Source organism: Taeniopygia guttata, chromosome 2, assembly GCF_048771995.1.
Source record: "Taeniopygia guttata chromosome 2, bTaeGut7.mat, whole genome shotgun sequence".
NCBI classification, from domain to species: domain Eukaryota; kingdom Metazoa; phylum Chordata; class Aves; order Passeriformes; family Estrildidae; genus Taeniopygia; species Taeniopygia guttata.
The window spans coordinates 16,479,828-16,503,532 of NC_133026.1; the positions used below are offsets into that span (position 1 = coordinate 16,479,828).

General features: G+C 41.6%; 1 protein-coding gene across 1 annotated transcript; it reads right to left on the bottom strand.

Annotated features, from left to right (window-relative positions):
* Positions 1 to 10,554: 10,554 nt before the first annotated feature.
* Positions 10,555 to 23,368, bottom strand: LOC100231542 (uncharacterized). The gene is made up of 7 exons (XM_030264456.4): positions 23,173 to 23,368; positions 21,988 to 22,056; positions 21,103 to 21,256; positions 20,047 to 20,207; positions 17,217 to 17,420; positions 16,930 to 17,111; positions 10,555 to 16,644 (listed from the first exon to the last, which is right to left on the bottom strand). The coding sequence occupies exons 2-7, from the start codon at positions 22,046 to 22,048 to the stop codon at positions 11,086 to 11,088; spliced, it is 6,321 nt and encodes a 2,106-aa protein (XP_030120316.4). The 5' UTR covers positions 22,049 to 22,056; positions 23,173 to 23,368; the 3' UTR covers positions 10,555 to 11,085.
* Between the last annotated feature and the right edge of the window lie 337 nt (positions 23,369 to 23,705).

Below are 23,705 nucleotides of genomic sequence, written 5' to 3' on the forward strand. Positions count from 1 at the left end.
GAGGAAATAGCCCTCAGCCTCAGGGAGGTTAGATATAAGGATATAAGAAAAAATGTCTTCACTGAAAGCGTGGTTGGGTGGTGGAACAGGTAGCCATGGAAGTGATGGAATCACCATTCCTGGAGGTGTACAAAGGCATAGAGATGTGCCACCTGGAGACACTGTTAGTGGTGAGCATGGCAGTGCTGGGTTAATGGTTGAAATCAATTATCATAGAGGTCTTTTCCAACCTCATTGATTCTGTTCTGTAACACTGGACCACCCACAGACTCTTTGGGATAGGTGTGGATTTAAAGACCTGATTTAAAACCTGCCCATTTCCAGTCCCAGCATCACCAGAAACAATATTAAAAATCATTGTTCTAAATTTTGCTTTCTGATATTCATATCTTTATTTTGACTTTCACGAATCCAACTTCAAGAAAATTGGTCTGTTCCAAAAATTGAAATTCACACGTATTCTTTAAAATTAAAGAAATTCAGGCCTTTAAGAAAAAAAAAAAAATTGCATGTCTTCATGTATATGTGATAAAAGCATTAATGATATCTACTTCAACTTCACAATTTATGGTTGTTTAATAAACTATAATCTGTGTCATATAGATGTTGAAACATTAACTTGCAAATTCAAAAGTTAGTATCAGATTTGGAAACTCCTACTGTACCCTTAATGAGAACATATTCAAAGTGCTTGAAGGAAATACAAAGATTTAAAACATTGTCCACCTCATGCTCTTTCCTTCCATGTCTTCTGACTGCTTCCATTTTCAGAATAAATACAAACTCTCTCTCTCTCTCTCTCTCTATATATATATATATATATACATATATGTTTCTGGAATCTCCAATTAAGGAATCTTCCCTGCTGCCTCTCCTTTCCAGTGCCAGAAGCAGACACAGTAGATCCTACTCCATCCTGTTCCATGCCCTTTACAACCTCTTATCACAAGTGTTCCTGCTGTTAATATCATTTATGGACACCCAGAAAGCATTTGATAGCCTTGCAGATTTGACCAGACACTTGAAAAGAGCAAGAGAAAAAAGGAGGAAGAAGGTAAGAGTGTTCAGGAAGGACTCTGGAAATTGAAAGATTCTCCTCCACAGCAAGAAAGTAAAAGAAAGCCTTACTCTTTTGTAATTTAGAATAAATTAATGCCCAAAAGGAAGGGCCTACCTGTGATATCTCCAGTGCTGTAGTCTGGCAGACATTTAAAAAAACACCTGTAAGGAAGCAGTTCCTGCAGGCAATCAAGCTGACAGTGCCACTGTCAGTGGCACCGCTATTTTCTTTCTCTGTGGGAAGATGAGAGTGGGAATCACAGCTTCCTCCTAAAGCTTTCACTAAAATGAAGTGAAGCCTAGTTGGATAAATAATTTTACTTTAATATATACTTCTGATTACTTATCTCCCTCTCAGCTCTGCCTCCTGACTTTGAATTCAAAGATGTGATAGGGGCATGTTTGAGGTGCCACAGTCACCAATCTGTGCAAGTGAGCAACAAATGGCACCTTTGCCAGGTGAGTTAGGAAGGCAGGGTGATGGACATGTCTGAAGCAGAGAAAGATTCCTATTTTCAGAATTTCAGATCTTTGTGTGGCACTGAGAATTCCTTTTCAGCTGCCTGAAAATTGCCATTTTACAATGAAAAAGCACCTTAGGCCTTCCGGCTGGTAAATTTGGTGAATAATTTAATCCCAAGAAGCACAATACAATTCAGCTAACTGGAGAATGGTAGGAAAATTGCAAAAGGAAAAATCCTTTTGACTTTGAGAGAAAGCATGAATCATAAGGGAGAGCCAGGAATTACAAGAAGAGAACCTGAAGGAGATTGTTTATGGAAGAAAAAAGGCATAAAGGTAATCTGAGAAGAAATCTAATCTAACCATCTAATGCCACCTTCCACAAAGACAAGTTTTAAAATTAAAATAAATACATGATGTTCAACTAGGACTCTCCAATGAGCTCTGCCAAATAACAGACAGTTTCTTCTCTAAGAAGACTAGGATAGCTTTTCCTCAAAAAGCTAAAAGAAAGCCCAGAACATTTGCCATTGATGATTTCTTAACATTTAATCAATTTAAGATAGACTGTAGTCATTATTTAACCCAGCCTCCTGTTCATTCTTCTTGGAACATAGACAGTTTTGTTTAGTTTTGAGAGCTTTAATATAACTGGCGAGGTGACTTTAGCCTCAAGCAAGTCAGGTCATCTGAGCTTAATTCAAAATTTAACAAACAGCAAAGGAGTCAGAATGATACATGAAGGTAAATGGGAATGGACAGTTCTCTGCTTCTAGATCCTGGGACTTTGCTAAATTATAGAACACTTAAAAGATGGCACATGTTTTTCTCTAAATATTATAACTCTGCTGTTGAAGATATCAGCCAAAGAAACCTCCATATTAACCATAACAACAAGTTATATATATTTTCCTGAGGTTTAAATCTTTCCTGTCTCCCCTGTCCCTTCATTGTATTTTACTGATGATTACTCTGATCAGAACATAGGCTTGAAAGGGATAACCCCCCTCAGAGATGAATAGTCTACTTATTTGCTTGCTTCTTTTCTACTACCTACACCTCCCAATGGTTACTTTTCTGTGAGCATGCCTATGGAAATCTGTAAGGGTAGAATTTGTAGGTATAAATCACAGTATCTGTTCATATGGTGTTCCAACACAGGAATATCTCCTAGTGTAAATGCCTATGTAGGCATATGAAGAGAATGGTGATTTTTAAATCTGGCCTGAGAAGCTGGCCCTTCAACCTTCCCTCTCTTTCCTTTGGAGACCAGCAAAGAAAAACTTCTCCTAGTAGATTAGTAAATATTAGTTGCTGCGTCTCCAGATTTTTTGTTATCTTTAGACTAAGAGTTGGAATGTCTTTTTTCTGTGAAAAAGGATGAGCAGCCAATGGGCTGAGATATAACACCTCTCTATGTACAGGAGTAGGTAGCAGAGAGAGCAGAATACCTTACTTGATGTGTCTTTACAGGCACTTTGTAAAGTGCCTGTAAAGACACATCAAGCATCACCAGTAAGCATCACCAGTATTACTTTTATAATTATTTTCTGATGAATTGTAATGGCAAGAAGCCAGGCATTGCCATGACTGGTGCCCAAACTGTGAATTCTCCCCGATCCCAGGAAAAACTCCTGTGGATTTGGGTTAAGTCCTGTGATGGGATTTGTGCCTGAAGTTAAACTAGCTATTCTATTTCTTTTTCTATATTTCTATCAATCACAGGCCATGGCAAGCTGTTTATGGATTCTGTCATCCAACCATGCTACTGTGGCTTAGGCCTTGAAGTGTTTTGCTGCTTGTGACTACTGACAAGAAATGTATTGCAAAATCCTCAGATGATCAGCTCACAAAGGCATTTCCTCATCACACACACTGGTACTGAACTGACTACATCTGGTCTAACTTACACTTGCAGCAACCCTGGTAAAAAGCTACATGAGAACAAAAATAAGACTCTTGACTTAAGGAGATTTATTTTTTTAAAGTAACTTTAATTAAGTCAAGATAGGAAATTCTTACTCCTAAGTGAATGTTCATGCATAAACTTGCACTGAAGTATGTGCAGCTGTGGAGAAAAAACAGATCCAGTTGCTCTTGGAAAATAGCTCAAGACAGTGTCAGAAGCCCACTTCTTGCACCTTTGCTAACAATCTCCATGAACCTTGCTTTCCTAGTGTAGGAGCACACAGGGGGGTGGACTTCAGGCACTGTGGCATGGAATGGGAGGAGACATTTGAATACAGTGAAGCTGAGCTGTTTCTCTGCTGTTCTCAGCATCCCCCCTGCACCCAGCTGAACCTCTCTGTGTCAGCCCTGGGGCACCAGCTCTGTGGGGATATTAACTCACAGTGTGGCTCTCATGGTGCTGATTTGCCCTGCCTCAGCTGCCGCCTGGAGCTCATGCAAGTTCCTACACCAAATCAGCTGAAAATGCCTTTGGGAAACAATTCTTGTCAGACACTGTCCTGACAGTAGACTGGATTATCTGAGAAATATATCCTTAGTTGGCAGCAAAGTGCATTTATTTCATTGGCTTAATGCAATCAGGATCTGTCAGCTTTGAGAGATCTGCTCTGCAAATAAATGACTTAGGCACCAGGACCTAGGCAGGGAAAAGCTAGAAGTCATTGTCCCAAAACATTTGCTCTTTTTACGGTAAATCTCACAAAGAATTGAGTGTTCCTGTCAGGGAGAGACGGATGTGTGTGTGTATTTCTAACACTATTCTTGCCACCTGACTAACCCCATGTTGGCAAAGTAGCTCAGCAGCATGCTAAAAGAAGGATGAACTGCAAGCTTTGCAAGGATGTATTTCCTTGTCTCTTGCCCTTTGGCATGTAGAAGAACACGCAGATACTCAGTGAGGCTCAGTGAAGGATTAAATGTTTTTGCCAGTACAAACATACATCTCTAAGTCGTTTCTGGCTTAAAGCCCAAGTCATTTTGGCATGACTGAAAACATTACTTAAAAATTTACCACTGTGTTTGGAAAGCCGAGAGTTGTAGCTTTTGAGAGGTATTGGCACAGTGCTTAATAACAGCAGAGCTCTTAACAGAGGATTGATTGAATCCTAATCCTAATGGCAGGATTAGGACTGACAATAACAAGAAGCCAGAAGAATACTCAATCCACAGGCTTATGTGATGAAAATTTTAAGTAGCAACTGGTTTAAAGTGTTGCTTACAGAGTTATTTTAAAGCATGAAGGATGAGAAAAATATTGATGTTTTCTCCTCGTGCTGGACCCAGTAGCCTCAAGCAGACAGCAGCAAGTTCATTCCTTGATGAGCTGATATGGAAAGTCCTCTGATTTCAGTTTAATTTGGCAGTGATTTAGGTCCTTTCCTTCAAAGCAGAAGAATCAAAGCCATTAAGTGGACATCTAAGGTCATGATGCACTCCTTTTTCTATCTGAAACTAGACTTCTGTCCTCACCAAAGAAAATTCCAAATATTTCCATGACCATCAGAAAGTAGGATATTTAGAAGTTTTCCATGTATGTCTTCTGTTTTGCTTTGTGAGCTGACTGCAGGGAGGAAAACCAGTGATTTTTCTTTTCTCACATATTGCCAAAATGAGTGTTTTGCTCTGCTTTTCAGAAAATGAGGAAATTCTTAAAAATTCACCTTGTCATTGGGTAAAAGACAGGTCCTCTCCCACTTTTTTTTTGGTCTGCTTTACTGTTAAACAAGATTGATTTCTGTTGCTTTTGCTAGTTGTGCAGTAAGTGTATTTGCTACTTCTTTGAAATGTCAGGATGGACATCTGGTTTTGGTGCTCATTAGTCAGCAAGCTGGGAAGCTCTGAATATTTTGCCAAAACATTAACCCAACTCTGAATTTATAACTAATATTAGGAAAATCCCCAGGGGAATGTGTAAGCATGTGTAGACTGTGTAACAGCCATGGTCAATTCTTACATGATCACTTTTACTGTATTCATATTTATATCCATGAGCAGCTTTAAAAATATGCAACCCAAATAATTTCGTAATGGATGTACATCAGTGAAATAATTTTGGGAAATAGAAACGTATTTTGGAACTGAGTCATGAGCAAGTGATAAATATGAAACAAACCGAATTGCCTCAAAGTTTTAAGACACAAAAAAAAGATCTTCAGACCTTCAAAACAGCCGCATAAAGAAAGAACCAAAATATTCCATTAGAAACAGACAGAAATACAGCAAAGAGGGAAGTACCAAGAAGCAGTGCAATGCATCAGGAAAAGCTTTCCTCACACTAAGTTTAACGAAGCACTGAAGCAGATTACTTAAGGGTGGAATTGTCATTGTTGGAATATTTCAAGGATCAAGTTAAACAATTGTTTGCCAGGAAATGTTTTGGGGGACTACATCTTGCCTTGGATTATCTCTTAGCATGTCTCCTTTGAGTTTGATCAATATGGTGGACAGAAATAAAAATCCTTAAACAAAGCTCTCCTAGCTTCCTACACACTATCGAGAGCTAACTGCTTTCCCTTAGAGGTTTCATAGTTATAAGCCTCTGTCAGATTTCAATATTGGTTTTGGTTCCCTGATTTTGATGTTTCCAACCCAAGCCAGCATTTCAGTATTCGCTTTTCATCTGACTGCTGCAGTCATGACTGTTACCAGAAACTTGAGCCAGCAGATAAAGTCCTGCCAAGGCTTCAGCAACAAATAAATATGGCAATTGAAAAAAGCAAATGAGCATTATGGAAGAAAAAAGGGGGAAAGAAATTGAGCAGGCTGCTGGCTGCGGAAATTTTTCAGAAACTCTGTTTCCTGGAGCTGGCATCTCATCATCCTCCTGTCCAGCTGACAGGCTCCTAGGCCGGTGCTGGTGCAGAACTGTCAGGCCATGGCAGGAGCCAAGTGGGGAATGTGGCAGGGACAGCTCACCCAGCATGGCCTGGCCTCTGTGGGAAATGAACTTGCATGATTAACTATGTTCTATGTGGTAGCTGTCTCCTGCATCTGGAGAGAACCTCCTGAATCCCAGGAAGAAAGGAGGAACACCGAGGAGAGCTGGGTAACAGGGTGAGATTGACGGCACTCATAGGGCCAGAATTGAAGACTTTGAGGGTTCAAAGAGTTTAAGTCACTGCAGTACTGCAGGGATCTGCATGGTCAGTGAAAACAAGGCACTGCACCCAGCCCTGGACATGGGGCACGATGGGCAGAGGGCTTCCTGCTGCACTTGACCCTGCCCAGCTGCACAGCACAGGGGGTCAGCCTTGGGAAGTGCTCACAGGCAGAAGGCACCACCGCTGAGAAATGGCTCTGGGACTGGGAGCTTCCCACTGAAAAGAATGGAGAAGCTTGATGCTTTTAGATACAAGCCCAGCTCCATGCCATGACAAGCGGAGCTGTATTCCTTAAGTTTCACAGTGCAGATTCCATCACACCGAGCTACCCTTTGGTTAAAACATCCTGGTTTGCTTCTTATCAGCCACTGTTCATATTGTCAAGTCTAGCCAGGCCATGAGTTTCTTGTGATCAAATGAGCACTGGGGAAGCAGCAATGGGACACTGAGACAGGTGATTCAGGGAAAGAGCAAACAATGTACAGATGGGCTGCAAGTCTGGATTACACACCAGATCAAACAGGTTTGTGTTACCCAGTGTTAGTGCACAAGGAGGAGTAATCCTTATTTTCTGCAGAGTGTCTATTACATATCACATAACCTTGAGGATGCGTTTACTCTCTTTTTTTTTTTCCTCCTATTTCTGTGTTATTGCTTTCCTAAAACCAACACAGCCTCATGTTTTTTATGCATTGCTCAGTTACCTCCTCTGCAGAAGCAGTAACCCCAGCCAGTAAGGAATCCACTTCTATTGATTTAAATTCAGGGGGTTTTCCCATACTTTCTAGTAGTGGAGTCAAGCTATGGAACACACCTTAGACATTTAAAAGATGAAGACAGACATTTTTTCTGTAGAGGGCTGAAACCAAAAGCACAAAAAAACCTTGAGATTTCTATGGGCAGGTAGCTTGGCAAGTCTGGAGAGAGCAATTGATTTCTTGTATTCAGTTGCTCAGCTGTGTTTTCTATTTCCAGTATTGAGATATTTGTTTTGGTAGTGGCACTACACAATCCCTCATTCCTCCATTCTTTTCACATTAGACTCTCTCTGTGATGGTCAGCTCCAAATTATTCTCTACCAGAAAACTGACTCTTTTGGCCTCATGTGACTCCAAGATAGTTGGTTTTTCTGAAACACATACTACCCTGTGCAAGGCACAGCTCTCTTACAACTGCAACCCCTGAAGCCACTAGTTGTCACTCTGTACATGAAGCTCACATTGCAGCTGTGGGGCTTGGAGTGTGAGTTGTGCATAAGGAGTATAACTCAGACATATTTATATGGTTGATTTACTTATATTGAGATCAGCATCTGTCTTCCACTGCACTTTGTCCTAAACCGGAAGTTTGACTCACAGGGAATTGATAAGAGTCCTTGGTTTAAGAGGAAAGCATAGCTCTACTCCAGATTATGCATCTACTTCAAAAAGTCTCTGAAGCATACTGGCTTTACTTTCCTAAAACTGCTTGTTTCATATTACCAGAAACAGTATTCTGCATTATGAAATCTATGGTCTCTTCCATATTTTGTCTGCCAGACTTCAGTCTGTCACAACAAATTGAGGGAGTATATTCTAGGAAATACACAATTGATATACACTGAAAATTATGTGATTCGGAGATTACTGGCCTCAAAGACTTTCTAGAGTACAGCTCTTCATATCCACTTCATGTTTTTTCTAGGATAAGATTTCTTTTTTTCTTTGGTTTTTTTTTGGGTTTTTTTTTTGTTGTTGTTGTTGTTTTTTGTTTTTTTGGTTTTTTTGGTGAGTGATAAACTTTGCATTGAGGGTGCCAGCCTCTGTAAAAATTATCCATTAAAATTATACAAGAACAGGTCGGGTCTTTCTTCTGGAGTCACATGCTGTTCTCAAAATCATCAAAATTAACACTGCAGATGTAAAAAGAGCAGCCTGTCTGTTCTGTGAGGTGTGTCAGCTATTCCTAACTCTGCTAGGGATTTGAGTTGTTTCTCTATAATTTATTAACTGGTTTATTTGATAACCAGTTCTGAACAGGTGAAATCCCTTTTAGGCTCACACTGGGAACACACAGATGAAGAGCCATGCAAACAGTTTATTGCATGTTTAGAGCAGGAAACCTGAATGGCAGCAAATATTTGCTATCTTTCACCTGAATACCATATGATCAGGGAATGTTTTCAATAAATTTAGGATCAAGCCTTGTTCCAAGCTTAAATCCTGACTACATTGTCCATCCACATCACTGGCAGCACCAGGCTCAGTAACCCTGGAGAGACTCCAGCTTCTCCTGAATAAGGTATCTTTATATTCTGATTCCAGATGTTTTTAAGACACTCTTCTGAGCTCAGAATTGATTTAGCCTGTCCTGATATATATCGACCACAGACACTCTGAACAGGATATAGCTTCTCAGGAGAGCAGGTGTGAGTTTTAGGTCTGTCTAAAGGCCTCCTCCAACTCAAACTATTCTTCTGTACATTTCCTGAAAAGTCCTTAAAAGTTTCCCTCCACTTTGGACAAAGGAGCTGTAAAAAGTTATATACATTTTTTCATTAAATCTATTCTGTGATTAGCAAACACTTCCAAAACAAGCATAAGCATTTCCCCTGCATAGTACAAATACTTTACAATTAATCTAGTGTACTGTTATTGCTCTGTTTGATTTCTCTTTGGAATTCCAGGGATGCTAACAGGGAGTCTCTAGGACAATGTTATTTGAATATAATTTGGTGAGTAGCTGCAGAAGTACTTTTCTTAGATATCATTTGTGGAGAAGGTTTAACACTAAATTTCTTTTACACCATAGGATTTAATACTACTAGCATGTCCTGTAGGAAAAGATTAATTTAAAATGCTGATTCCTGCTTAATCAAAGGCATTTATAAATTCTTCTGTGTAATACAAAGTACTGTCCTCACTGTAGATTTACCTAGAATGATTTGGCCTGACCTGAAGAGACTAACAGAAGAGGATCTGTCCTAGATTGCAAGGCAATATGTATTCTATTTGCCATCTATTGGAAGTGTGGCAGTTCTCTTCTGTTAATCGGGCAGTTTTCTTTATCTCTTCCACAAACCAATCCTCCCTGCAGGGAGACATTTGCTGTTAATGGGCCATTGAATGTCACTGCATGACTGATAAAAGTTACAGCATCCCATTTTGAGATGCCCTGCCCAGAGGGAGGAGCCTAGCATTCCTACCTGGATATAATCTGAGTTTTTGGGACACCAGATTCAGCCTTTCCACTGGATTCCCAGAGGAACAGCTGCCTTTTCCACGGGATCTTCAGAAGAAGACTACACCCTTCTACAGGATCACTGCTCCAACAGAACCACATCTGCCACTCCAGGAGGACTGCAGCCATTCCAATTTGGACTGCTACCAACACCCTGACCAACAGGGTGTCAAGTTGTATTCTGACTCTGTCAGTAGTTTTTTGCTTTTGCATTACTGCATGTATTTTGGTTTTTTCCCCATTTCCTAATAAATTGTATTTCTGACTTGGAGTCTCTCACTGGTTTTGCTTTCAAACCAGAACAGGATCCCTGTTCAAAGCTGTAGATAAGACTTTCATCTCTACATTAATTTCAGGTAGTATATAAATTCACAGGTAATGACAGTGTGCAATATAGCAAACTATATTCTGCGTTTGACTTCAATACAGAGCATTTGCTGTTAAGTTCACAATAGAAGATGCCTTCTTACACGTATGAAAATTATTTACTTCAGAAAGATTTACAACTAAATACAATGCTCTGTTTTTTAATCATAATACATCTTAAAAGTATACTGGAACTTCTAGAATTGGATCCCTATTGTATAAATATAATTAAAGTTTTCCATCTGTGGGCACTCCTTTCAAACTGTAAGGTAGGTCTCACAGGAAGAAAATAAAAGCACATGTTTGAATTAGAAAAATTTAAACTAGGGGAGTGAATGAAGGACAAAAACAATAAAATAAGAAGAAATTACACTTTAGCTTTTGCATTTTAAACTCTTATTCTATTTCTGTTTATTTCAATCTTCATAAAATGTTTAATTTTAAAATACAGTTGATTTACTGTATGCTTACATTTTTATTATTTTTTAAAACATAAGGAAAAAAAATCAAGTTTCATTTTTGAGAAGAAACCTTGAAATTCACAATATCTAAAGGACTTTCAAAAAGATGCTTGTATTTATAAAAATTGCATAATCAAATTACTTAAAAATTGATTTATTTTGATAATAAAAAAAGAAAAATAAATGAAGAATACACTAATGCCAAAATAATCTTATGCTGCTTTACATATATATTCATAATGTAGAAGTGCAAACAGTAAAAAGTCAAACAATTGTCTGAAATTAACCCAGCTAGCAGAATAATGGCAGAAGAACCCGGTGTGGGTTTCTCTGAGTCAGTGCAGATGAGTACATTCAGCATCACCAGATGTTCTGCAATTACACATTCTGACATGCTACAAAGGGACTGAGTATTGTCAAAGTTACACAATTCCTGATTGGGAAGATTCCTATAGCCAGCTCCCATTTTCTGCATTTTCAATCACATCATTCTTGTTTTCAACTGTTCCATTTGCATCGCTTCTTTCTTCTAACACTACCACTAAACTTGACAGAGTTGTGTGAGGATCAAGCAGTTTCACGAGGGGTATGTCCACCTTTCGCTCCTGAAAGACACGGTTCTGAATTGTCATGGCTAACATAGAGTCTATGCCCAAAGACGAAAGTGGTGTATTCATGGTTAGCTCCTCTGCCTTCACTCCTGTGAGGTCACTCACCAATGAGGTGATGTAGTCCTCAGATTTGAGAAAGGCAGTCTCCGGGACTTCAGTTTCCTCAAATGTTTCAATCTTGATCTTGAAATCTTCTGAAATAAGTGATATGAAGCGACTTTTGAGAGAAGTAATCTGAGTAAAAACATGATTATACAAAGCTTGAAAGTTCAATTTGACCACAGCTTGTTGTGCATTGTTTATAAGTAAGGTCTTCCTGAGATAGTCATGAATTTCATGTACTTGCAGAATGTCTATGCCCTTGGATCTCAGAATGCTCTGAATGTAGTTTTGGTTGAGGAGAATGCCAAGGTTCAACGCACCCCAGTTAATGGCCTGGCCTGAAAGCCCACAGTTCCTCCTGTAGAGGCAGAAGACATCCAGGAAAGAGTTTGCAGCTGCATAGTTTGTCTGAGTGGCATTGCCCAGAAAGGAAGTAACAGAGGAGTAGCACACAAAGTAGTCAAGCTCCTGGTCTCTGGTAGCCCAGTGAAGATTTAGGGTCCCTGCTACTTTTGGGCTCAGCACTTTATGAAAGTCAGCCAGCTTCAGCACTTCAAGGCGGCCATCATGTAAAGCAACAGCACTTTGGAACACGCCTTTGATCGGACTCCCCACAAAGGTGTTGGCAATGGACTGGAAAGCTTTCTCAACATCACTGGTCGAAGCCACATCACACTGCACAGACACTACTTTGCTCCCTTTGTACTGCTGCTGCAAAGCCCTTAACTCTTCTTGCTTCTCACTGCTGGGAATTCTCCTGGAGAGAATTGCAATGCACCCTCCTCCGTTCTCAGCTATAAATTTCACTGTTTCAAAGCCAAGTCCGGTGAGCCCCCCAGCTACTACATAAACAGCGTTCTGCTTGAACAGCTGCTTCTGGGGCTCGTACAGCGGGATATCTGAAAGCACACTGATGTCCTTCTGCCTTCCCAAAACAGCAAGGGGGACAGAAGTGCAGGTGAAATAGGACATCACAGAATTTAGCCCTTCAAAGTTCTCAGTCTGCTGAAAAACAGAACCTGAGAGATGTCTAAACTGTTTCATATCCATGGAACTGATCCAGGCATGTACGGTCTTCTGCACTTCCTTTAGAGGTGCTTTCCGGAAAAGGCTGGCAACGGCAAGGATATGAAAGCTGATGTTTTCATTATCAATTTCACTGACATTCTGGATACATTCAGACTGTTGACTGCCACACACAATGACAACATCTTTAAGCAAGTACATGTGGGCCAGATCCTCCTGAGACAGTCTGTTGACTGGAGGAAGAATAACAAGGGCATTGCACAGGTTGGTACACAGGAACACGTTAGGAGTGGGCTTAGCAAGGACTGTTCTCCAACCCATCTCTTCTGCTGCTGCAGAAAGAACATGGCACAAAACTGAGGATGGCTCTGTAGTAATAATACCCAGTGTTCTGCCATGTTTCCCTTTGGGTAATCTCTGAGTGAAGATTTCCCATGCAATGATGAAGTATGACAAACAAGGGACATTCTGGAGGAATGGGAATTTCCTTGCATTGAGACAAACTGTTCCTGGAATCTGAACTCTGGATGATGCAGCAGTGGGGTAACATGAAACCACATGATCTCCCACTTTCACTTTTTTCACATCACTGCCTGTTGCAGTGACTGTGCCACTGAAATCAAGAGCTAGAAGCCTGTGTTTGTCTCCTGCCTGTGAGTTCCAATACAGTGTATTACCAAAGCTGCAGCTAGAAACAGAAATGGGAAAATAGTCTTCTGAGTGCAGACAAATTTTATCCACTTGAATTTCAACACTCTGTTTGTCAAGCTGAGTAGCAGCGCCGGTGGATAATTCCCCAGACAAGTCTTTTGCTGTGTATGGATCAGAAGTGAACAAAGTGAATGATTGTGATTTCTGGAGAGATCGTACAGGTTGGATGTAATCTGCATCTACACAAGGTGTGCGTCTGATTTCAGACACATAAATTCTTCCTTGGCTGATGCAGACTTCTGGATAGTCCCCACCTTGGTACTTGACAAGAACATCTGCTAACACTGAGATGTCCAGGGAAGTGAAGGAGCTGAGGTCAATCAACTGAAATGTGATTTCTGGAACTTCAACAGTACAAGTTCTGGTCATGCCATACAATGCAAACCCACAGTTAACGTGGTCCACATATCTCTCTGTTGTTCTGTAGGTGATCACTCTGATGGAACAGCGGGACGTCTTCTCTTTTAGTGCCACCACTACCTGACGATAGGTTTCGCAGCACTTTGCCAACTGATCTACTGCTTTCCTTGGGGAATCTTCATTTAATTTTTGGATTCCCCACAGGAAGAGAATTTCATCATAATCCTTAACCTCTGCTCTCATTTTATTCTGTATATCCCCTTCCAAAAGGCATTCCCAGCCTTCATACATAACATATCTTGAAGTAGGATGCAAGTATTTTTTGAGCTGCTCAGCTATCCCAAATTTGTCTGCAAACACCAGGACTCTGGGCTTAAACCCCAGATGTGCAATTGTCTGTGAAAGAGAGACTTCTTTCCATTTGTTTTCAAACAGAAACTCATTGTCTCTCAAAGACGATTCCTTCATGAAAGTGATGGCAACTCGCTTGAGCTCAGCCAAAACTGAGCCGTGTTTGTCCACAAAGCATCCACAGACCTCAAGGCAATTCCCAGTGGATTTGCTCATTCTCATGTATATCATCATTTCCTCCTCCAGCGGGCGGAGCACCACCAGGCTGCCTATCCCGGAAGGAAAGCCTGCTCTGGACGGCAGTGTCCTTGAGGTCAGGACAGCGGTCATCTGCAGAAAACAGTCGAGCAGCACTGGGTGGATACAGTAGCTGTACATGTCTCTGGCAATCTCCTCATTCACCTTGATGCTTGTTATAGCTTCCTTTAGCTCCTGGCAATAATGCACATCACTGAGCTGCCTGAATATGGAGCCATACTGAAAGCCAACCTGAGACAGTGCTTCATAAAGCTCCTCTTTGCTAATCACCGACCTGCATCTTCGATAGATGGCTTGGAAGGAGATGCTACTTTCTTCCACCACTCCTTCAAGCCCCTTTGCCACTTGGCCAGCAGCATAAACTGCGTTGGAGGAAGAGAGAACCTCAAAGGTTGTCATGGCTTTTTGCGAACTCAGCTTGATACTCAGCACTTGGGAATTCTGTGTAAGAACACACGGCGCAGAAAAACTGATACTCAGCTGGCAAGTGCTCAGAGGCACTTTAGGTTCTGACCTGCTCATCACAGAGGCCAGACCAAGCTCCACATAGAAAGCACCAGGGACTAAGGCCACCCCATGGTTCTTGTGCTCATATAAGTACGGTGTCGTGTCCTGGGACACCAGGCAGCCAAGCTCCACGTTGTCACTATTTATGCTGTAAATCAAAGGATGACTGGAACTGACACCTCTTTGGTTTGTTTGTCGATGGATATCCAGGCAGTTCATGAGTTTTTGGTGATCAAATTGATATTGTGGAATGGCCACTGGAACACTTTGATACCCATCATAAAAGTGCTGCCAGCTGGGATTAAATCCCAGTTCAAACAGATTTCCTACCAGGGTGAAGAGCGTCTGATATTCTGCGTCTGTTTGCAAAGAGGACAACACCTTTGTGCCTTTCCCTAGCGTTTCTTTTATGCTTCTCTGCAGTGCTCGGTGAGGACTTATTTCCACAAACACCACGTTTTCCCTGCCTCTGGCTGCAGTTTGGATGGCTTGTGTGAAAGCAACAGGCTTGCGAGTATGCTGTGCCCAGAATTTGCCCTGAGCAAAGTCATTTTCAGATGCAGCCTCCCCAGTCAGTGTTGAAATCACTTCCATTTCCCCCTTCTGCCTTTCTAAAGGCTCTATCTGCTCCTCCAGCTCCTCGAGTATCACATCCATGCTGGGGCTGTGGTACGCCGCTGGAACATTTAAAACATGAAGAAAGATGTTTCTCTGTCTGAAAGCTTCAGCTAACTCTCTCTGGACAGCTTCCACAGCCTCTACACTCCCAGACAAGGTGCAGGAAATGGGGCTGTTGAAAGCAGCAATGCACACCTTTCCTGAGTAGGGATGCAGGCGTGCAGCAATCTCTTCAACAGGGATGTTCCCAACCACCAGCATTCTGCCGCTGGCAGTCTTTGCCTGCAGCCTGCTCCGGTGGTAAATCACTTTGACTGCATCTGCCAGGGAAAGGTACCCAGCAATATGTGCAGCAGCAACTTCCCCCACCGAGTGGCCAACAACAGCAACGGGCTTAATACCCCAGTGCTTCAGGAGGGAAGCTACAGCAACCTGCAGGGCAAACAGCAAGGGCTGAGAAAGCTCTGGATTCAACAAGTCCTTTGGGTTACGATTGCTTGCTGGCAGGAGGCTGATGGCAGCGTGCTGCTGAAAAAGGTCTTCTATTTCCTTACACTTGTCTCTGAACACCGGCTCTGAGCTCAGCAGTGCCTCACTGAACTCCTTCAGCGTTACGCCGTTGCCACAGAACACAAACACCAGCTGTGGTTCCACTTTGGACATGGCAGGTTCCGTGCTCGCTGCCAACTTAAGCTCTTGCTGCAAATGTTGGAGGGAGTTTGTGACAAACGCTTTTCGGTACCTGTAGCTGGCATGGCTTCTCCTGCAGGCAGATGTATAGGCCAGGCTTGGGAGAGTTACGGAGTTCCTTGTGCTCAGCTGCTCAGCTGTGTCGGCCATTGTCATCTGAAGGGACTTAGGGGATGCTGCTGACAGCAGAACTAATTCCAGGGGCTTCTTAAAGGCAGGAAGAGGCTCTGGCTGCTTCACCTGTCTGACTACAACATGAGCATTGGTTCCTCCAAATCCAAAGCAGTTGATGCCACCTACTCTTCCATACTCACTAGATCCTTCCCAGGGCTCTACAGCTGTGGCAACAGCAAGGTTTAATTTCTCTGTATCGATACTGCTCATCTCCTTTGAGTAATGCAAGGATGGAACAATCTTTCCGTGATGCATCATCAGGAGCACTTTGATTAATGCAGCTGCTCCAGCAGCTGATTCAGTGTGTCCAATATTTCCTTTCACTGAACCAATTTTCAGAATGGGAACTCGGGATGACCTGTTTTTGCTAATGACATTGCCCAGGCTCTCCGCTTCTGTAGGATCTCCAGCAGCAGTTCCTGTGCCATGGGCTTCAATGTACTGCACAACTGCGGGATCAACACGACTTTCATAAATGCTGCGCAGTAAGTTCTCCTGCTCTTTTTGAGATGGTCTCGTGATTGGAGTCGTGGACCTGCCGTTCTGATTGACTGCACTGATGTTTATCACACCCCAGATTTTGCTGTGGTCTTCCTTTGCCTGTTCCATGAAAAGTTAAATTGTCTTTAATAAACTCACACTTTCTTTGTAAAGAAGACAACAAAAAGCCACAACAAAGCCCAGAACAACTAGAACATGATGCTAACTTTTAAATGCGAGATCCTTTCCCTTTGATACAGAAATAATAAATTCTAAAGAAATGTTTCATTAGTCTTACACTTGGATTGGAAAAACATCTCTGGAATAGTCATTACTAGAGCTGAAGATTAAAAAATTCAGGCAAGCAACCAGTCTTATTTCAGGTTGCTTCACAAGCAATCTTACCTTTTTCAGTGGTTTGAGGAAAACAACACCGCAGCCTTCTCCCCTTCCATAGCCATCTGCTTTTTTGGAGAAGGGTTTGCTTATGCCGTCTGGAGAGATCATTTTGGCTTTACTGAGAGATACAAAGGTGCGGGGATCGATGATGCAGCTCACCCCACCACAGATTGCTGCCTCACAGTCTCCTGGAGTTAAACAGAAACAAATATTCATATTGAGATGGCCCTGGTGATAGACAGAAACCGTAGAAATCTTGATTTCATTGTCCAGCACCTCTTCAGTCTCATTACCTGATTTAATGGCTCGCAAGGCGTAGTGCAGAGCAAAAAGAAAAGACGAACACGCAGTGTCGATAGTCAGAGAGGGTCCAGTCAGATTAAATGTGAAAGAGATCCTGTTGGCAGCAATGCTCATTGCTGTTCCAGTACCATCATAATGATTTATTTCATTCACATCTCTGCTGGTTATGATTTCATAGTCTCGATTCATGAGACCTGGAAAACATCCGATACATGTCAAGTTAACCCAAGCCAACGATAGGCGTGTACAGCTCAAAACCTGATGGTGTGGTTTGGTTTTCAGTGTTAAGATGAAACCATATGGCATCAGGGCTCCTGTCATAAAGCTTTGCTCCAACACAAGTCAAAGGCAGAAGTCACAACAATTTCCCCTGGACCCAACTTACACACACACACAACACTGGAGATTCCTTCCTGCCCAAGAAATTACAGGAAATTCCTACCTGCCCAGGAAATGGCCTTTCCTAATGGCTTAGCTCACTGTATGATGCAGCTAAGATCTCTGTAGTCTGCTTAGATTACTGTATCTCACTTTGAGACTGAGATACAGTTTTGAGATTCAGGTTGTTTTAGTTTAGCTATGAGAACATTTATCAACCAGTTACAAGGAGGGTAGTTCAGACATAAATGTACAAGACATTAGCTTCAGTTCCTCAGATGTTACAAGTTAAAGGTCACAGCACAAAGTACATTCGATAGTCTCTATTTATCTTATTTTTTTTTTTTCACACTTGCAACCAGTAAGAAATAGTAAAGAAGAGCAGGACCTTTTTCCTGTTGTGTTCTCTTTTTGGGAACACTGTGCTGGAAACATGGTAGATCCCCAAGTCCATGAGCACGTGTGGAAAGTGCAGTAGCTCTATTCAGAAAGCAAGGAATAGTGTCCTCAGTGGAGGAAGAGCATCTCTCAGACTAAAAGGTAATCTAAAACATTTCCCCTACAGGTACATCAGCCAAACACCCCTAGAAAACTCCTTTTTAAAGAGACACAGATTGCACCAGCAATAATGTGCTGTTATTCTACTTTTGTCTTTTAAATATCTTTCACCAGCATCTGGTATCATCTCCTCCGTAACTATTTGGGTACTGACAAAGGCAGTTGGACAAGTGCACCTTGGTACCACTCTAATGGCCACAGGAGGATTTCTGCTGCTTTAAAAGGATATTCATCCCCAGAATTCCTTACCCAAAGTAATACTGGAAAACAGCATATTGGGGAAAAGTGTAGGCCTGTGTAGAAGCCCAGAAGATAAAGGACTAATGTACACGTGTCAAACACCGATTTCCAGATAGCCAGGGTCTGTCAGTAATAAGCAAGAATGGTTAAAAAAGCCAAAATCAGACAGGACCAGGAGGAGGTAGGGCAGCACTTTTCTTGGATAAACACCCTTGTTATGCTTCACAGAGACATCCAGTCTTTCCTCAAATACTTCCAGGGACAGTGACTCCACCACCTCCCTGGGCAGCCAATTCCCATATCCAGTCACCCCTTATGTGGAAAATTTCTCCCTAATTTCCAGTCTAAACCTCCCCTGGCACAGCCTGAGGCCATATCCCTTCATCCTGTGTTCAGTTGCCTGTGAAAGATGTTGATCCCCACATCACTACACCCTCGTTTCAGGCAGTTGTAGAGAGCAATAAAATCACCCCTGAGCCTCCTCTTCTCAGGCTATAAACCCCCAGCTCCCTCAGCTGTTCCTCACAGGACTTGTGCTCCAGACACTTCCCCAGCTCTGCTGCCTTTCTCTGGACCTACTCCAGCACCTCAATGTCCTTCCTCAATTGAGGGGCTCAGAAGTGAACACAGGACTCTACTTGTGGCCTCACCAGTGCCATATGCAGTTGGAAGAATCACTGCCCTGCTCCTGTGGTGACACTATTGCTGATACAGGCCAGGATGCCACTGGCTTTCTTGGCCATGTGGGCACACACGGCTCATGTTCAGCTGCTGTCCAGCAGCACCGTCAGGTCCTTTTCCGCTGGGCCACTTTCAGACCACTCTGACCCCATCAATCAACAAAAGGCAGCACCAGCACAGAAACAAGAATGAAACATTGACCCAAATTCAATATGGGGAGGGAGGGGATGAAGACCACCCAAGAACCCCAGAGCCTCTGATGCATTTCCAAAAAAAGTCTGAAAGAATGGACTGGACATGATAATTTGCATAGAAAGAGAGCAACCTGTCTTCAGGGCAGGGAAGTGAATCTATAAAAAGCTACCCCAAACAGACCTGGGGGTCCTCCAGAACCATAGACCATTGGCCTGACCAACACTGGAACAAGGACTGGCGATCACTTTTTCCCTCTTTTTCTCTCTCCCCTTCTTTAATTTATCTCTTCTTTTCCCTCTTTTCTTCCACCTTACATCTTTATCCACAACCCACTGCCATGTGCTGATACAGCTGGTCAATATTCCAATTTCTTTGCCAAGTGTGTAATTTACTAAGAAGACGTTTCCTGCAGACCTGAGAAATAACATATCTGGTCTTCCCCTTAAGGGTGGAACATCACAGCATGCCTTGGGAGCATCTTTCCTAAGAAGGGCTGGGTTGCAGTTGCAGTTCCCTATTCCCTTCTGCGCTTGACCACTGGAAGAAGAGCACCAAAAAGAGATACATGAATTGTACCATGAACTTCTAGAGTAGCCTGGTAATTCCTACCAAAAGCAACCACTAGTGCCATAGCACAGTAGCTTTAGATCTCCAGTCTAGTTCCAGCCTAGATCCAGTGCTAGGTAACATATTGAAAGGTTATAAAGGATTGCTCCAATCTTTGTGAGGTTCAAACACACTTTCTTTGCCATGAAATTTTCATCTTACCAATGAAAACACCTGTTTTGGTGCCACTGACAGATTCCACAGGAACTCCTGCATCCTCCAGGGCTTTGTATGTGCACTCTATCAGTAATTTCTGTTGTGGATCCATGCGTTCTGCTTCCATATTATTAATCCCAAACAGATGGTTGTCAAATGAATTAAATCTGAAATACACAGAGCAGAATAAAATATGTCATATGTATATAAGATGCACTTACTTCTAGACTCACAGTACACATTATTTGCAATTTCATGAAAACACAAGCAGTAACTGGTGTTTAGGCCACAGTTCCTATTTATGAAATTCAGAAGAAAATGTTTATAAGCCAAAGATGTTTTATGCCCCACCACAAGATATGTCATTTTATCAATGATTCTGCATTTCAGAGTTAAGAGCCCACTCCAACCCATTTTTCTTAGGGTTATTGCACTACTACCAACTTGATTCCTCAGACTATGCAGTGCAGACTGTGCAGAATGAGACTTCCTCTGCAATAATCTGGCCATTGCCAGTAAGTTATACACAAAAAGTTTTCTACCTTGTTCTTAGCCAATACAGACCAATGCTTTACAATTTAAAACCAAAAAGGAGAGGATCAGCTCAGGTGTTTTCAACAGATACCAATGCTTCCCTAACAATACATTCATAAATGCTTTGTGTGTATTTATATTTAAAAGCATCTTCAAAACAGGCCCATGCTTACAAAAACCAAGTCCAACTTTAATCTTGTATCCCAAGATCAGATTTATATGACCTTCTATCATTTCTTGATTTCAGAGCAGGATTCAATATCTAACATGGGACTAAGCATTAAAGTAATTCTGGGTCCTATGGTTCAACCCTGCCAAGTATAAATTTCAGGAGACAATAAGATTTCTTCCAACTTCCAACAGTGCATGCCAACTTCTCCTTTGAATGAAGCACTACAGCCTGAGGATTTTAGGTCAATGAGGAATTCAAATAAAAGACACCTCTTTTGACCTTACTGTAATTTGCTATTCTGTACCCATAGTCTAAGCACTACAAAAGTCAGTGGTGCAGCAGGGTAAGAGACTCACTCATCAAGAAGAGCAGCTCGTGTGGTACAGATTTTTCCTGGCTTGTTGCCATCTGCATCATACCACTCCTTGACATTAAATCTCTCAGGGGGGATTTCTACAGTGCAGTTTTTGCCTTCTTCCAGGACTTTCCAGAAATTGTCAACTCCACTTCCTGTTGTACAAAGTGTTAAAAACAGATTAAATGATGTGCTTTCCTTCCCCACGCAGACTCAGAAATGCACAATCAGCAACAAGGATCTCCCACATGTAAATCCAGGCTGCTCAAGCAGACTTGCCACAGAAAGAAGTGATCATTCTTTGGTGAAAGGAAAATGAAAAAGCATGACTGATCCCCTCCCTGCTTGTCTAAAAGCAAAGGAACCCCACAAAATCCTTAACCACCTTCTCTCCCCATTTCCCTATCCTCTCACTGTATCTACTCCACCTACTGTAATAAAGCAAAAAGCTTTCTTTTAGGAAAACCCAACCAGTTTATTTTACAGGCATTGCTGATAAGAATGTCCAGCCCTTCATCTGTCCTGTTCCTATGCATGTAGAGTCCTGTAACAATGCACAATCATCCAGCCAGTGAACACACAGAAAGTTCAAATCATCCCAGACCCATCCAGCTCACTTGTATGAGTTTCAGGTGCAGTCCAATGCCCTGCCCACAGCCAGCACTGCAGCTTCTTTTCTCTGTTTGTTTGTCTGTCTGCAAACAAATTTAAACTAATTCCTTTCCACCACAGCACCACCTTTCAAAAAGATCCCACAAGCAGAAAAGAATCAATTTCAACTAAGGGACAAACCAACAACTGTTGGTTTTCTCCACTTCAACATTAATAAAAGACTCTGCTTTTCAATGTTCACTCACAGCCTGTTTTGCTTTTAGCCCAAAGTTACCTCCAGGAAAGTTGCATCCTATTCCAACAATAGCAACTTCATCTGCAGTCTCGATCTCCATCTCCTGGGCTGCACAAGACAGAAGCACTGTCAGTCCAGTCCAACAGGTATGCATTTAATATTGAATAAATATTAGGTTCAAATGTGAACATTTCACAAACGTACAAACTTGTACAAAACTTAGTTAATCTGGAATGATCTACTGTTGCTTGTGTTGACAAAGGACACTGCCCACAAGTTACCAGAGCTCTGTACAGTATTTTTCCTCTTGTCTCTACTTTCAGAGGGAATTCCCCACTTAATTCCCCAGACTTTCTCATCCACAAACACTTCCTTTTTACTGTTTAGCCTCTGCTAAAAAAAGATTAATCTTTTCAACGAATGGCAAAGACAAAAATTCTCTTTGGGGTCAAATTAAATACCCCTGGATAGAATTGACTGATGATTTTTTTTCCTTAATTCTGAGAAAGGAACTTGTCAGATGAGAATCATTTCAATTGAACAAATTAGAACTCACTAGAATGCCCAGCTCTAAGCCCTGCACTCCTCCTGGACTTCTTTCAACCCACAAAGAGGAGAAGATTCCTCTAGAAAGGTTTTGTGGGGGACTCTTGGCAGTGGGGAGAGCTTCCCATCCCAGGGATAGCAGCAGGTCCCAAAAGCCTTTCTCAGTCACTGACTGGCAGCAGTGAAGCAGAGATGAGGCTGTTTCACAGCCCCACACATCACTCAGAGTTATCACTTCTTGGAGGTTTGCTTTGAAAGATGAAATTAGGAATAACTGCCCAGACTCCTACTTTTAAAAATTGCTTCTAGGTTCCATTACTTAAGATAGAACAAGTTGAAAGGCCACCTACCAAAATCACTATACCAGAATCTGGCTTTCTAGTAGTGAATTCTATTTTACTAATAATGTAAATTCAAAATTGACACAAGAATTTTTTCCTTTACATTCTTTCCAAATTGTGTATGATTTTAAGATTCTATGATTTCTTATTTTAAGGTAACTGCTAAACTAAAGCTGGAAATTCCAACTAAATATTTTTATCACAATGGTACTTTTGAGCATTTTTCCTGACTTAGCATTTATATAGCAAACAATAGAAAATTAAGGACCTTTCAAGCACAACATAAAACATATATTTGGCATCTCTAGAGCTATCCTGTGATCTATGTAACTCTTACCTTATATCATCCCAGTGGGGTGGAGAGATAGGCTGAGTCTGTGGAAGTCATTTATGTAGGATTCTGTGTGGTTTCTGATTGAAATACATATGCTAAATCATGGGAAATGCAAATAGGATGAATCAGTGACCTGACTAATGTTCAAAACTACTTCCTTGAAGTTGTAAATTTATTGAAGTCAGCAAGGACAAGAGTATGATCCATCATCTTACAGCTATCAAATAATAAACTGAGGTTATGCTTTAACAACCATAGATTTATGGAATGTTTGAATTGTAAGGGACCTTAAAGATCCTCTACATTCAGCCCCCCTGACATGCACACTGCATATTACACTAGACCAGGTTGCTCAAAACCCCATACAGCCTGACCTTCATTACTTACAGGGATGGAGTATCCACAAATTCTCTGGGCAACCTGTAAAGAATTTCTTCCTAATACCTAATTAATACCTATTCTCTCACAGTTTAAAGCCATTCCTCCTTGTCCCATCACCACATGACCTTCCAAAAAGTCCCTCTCCATCTTTTTTA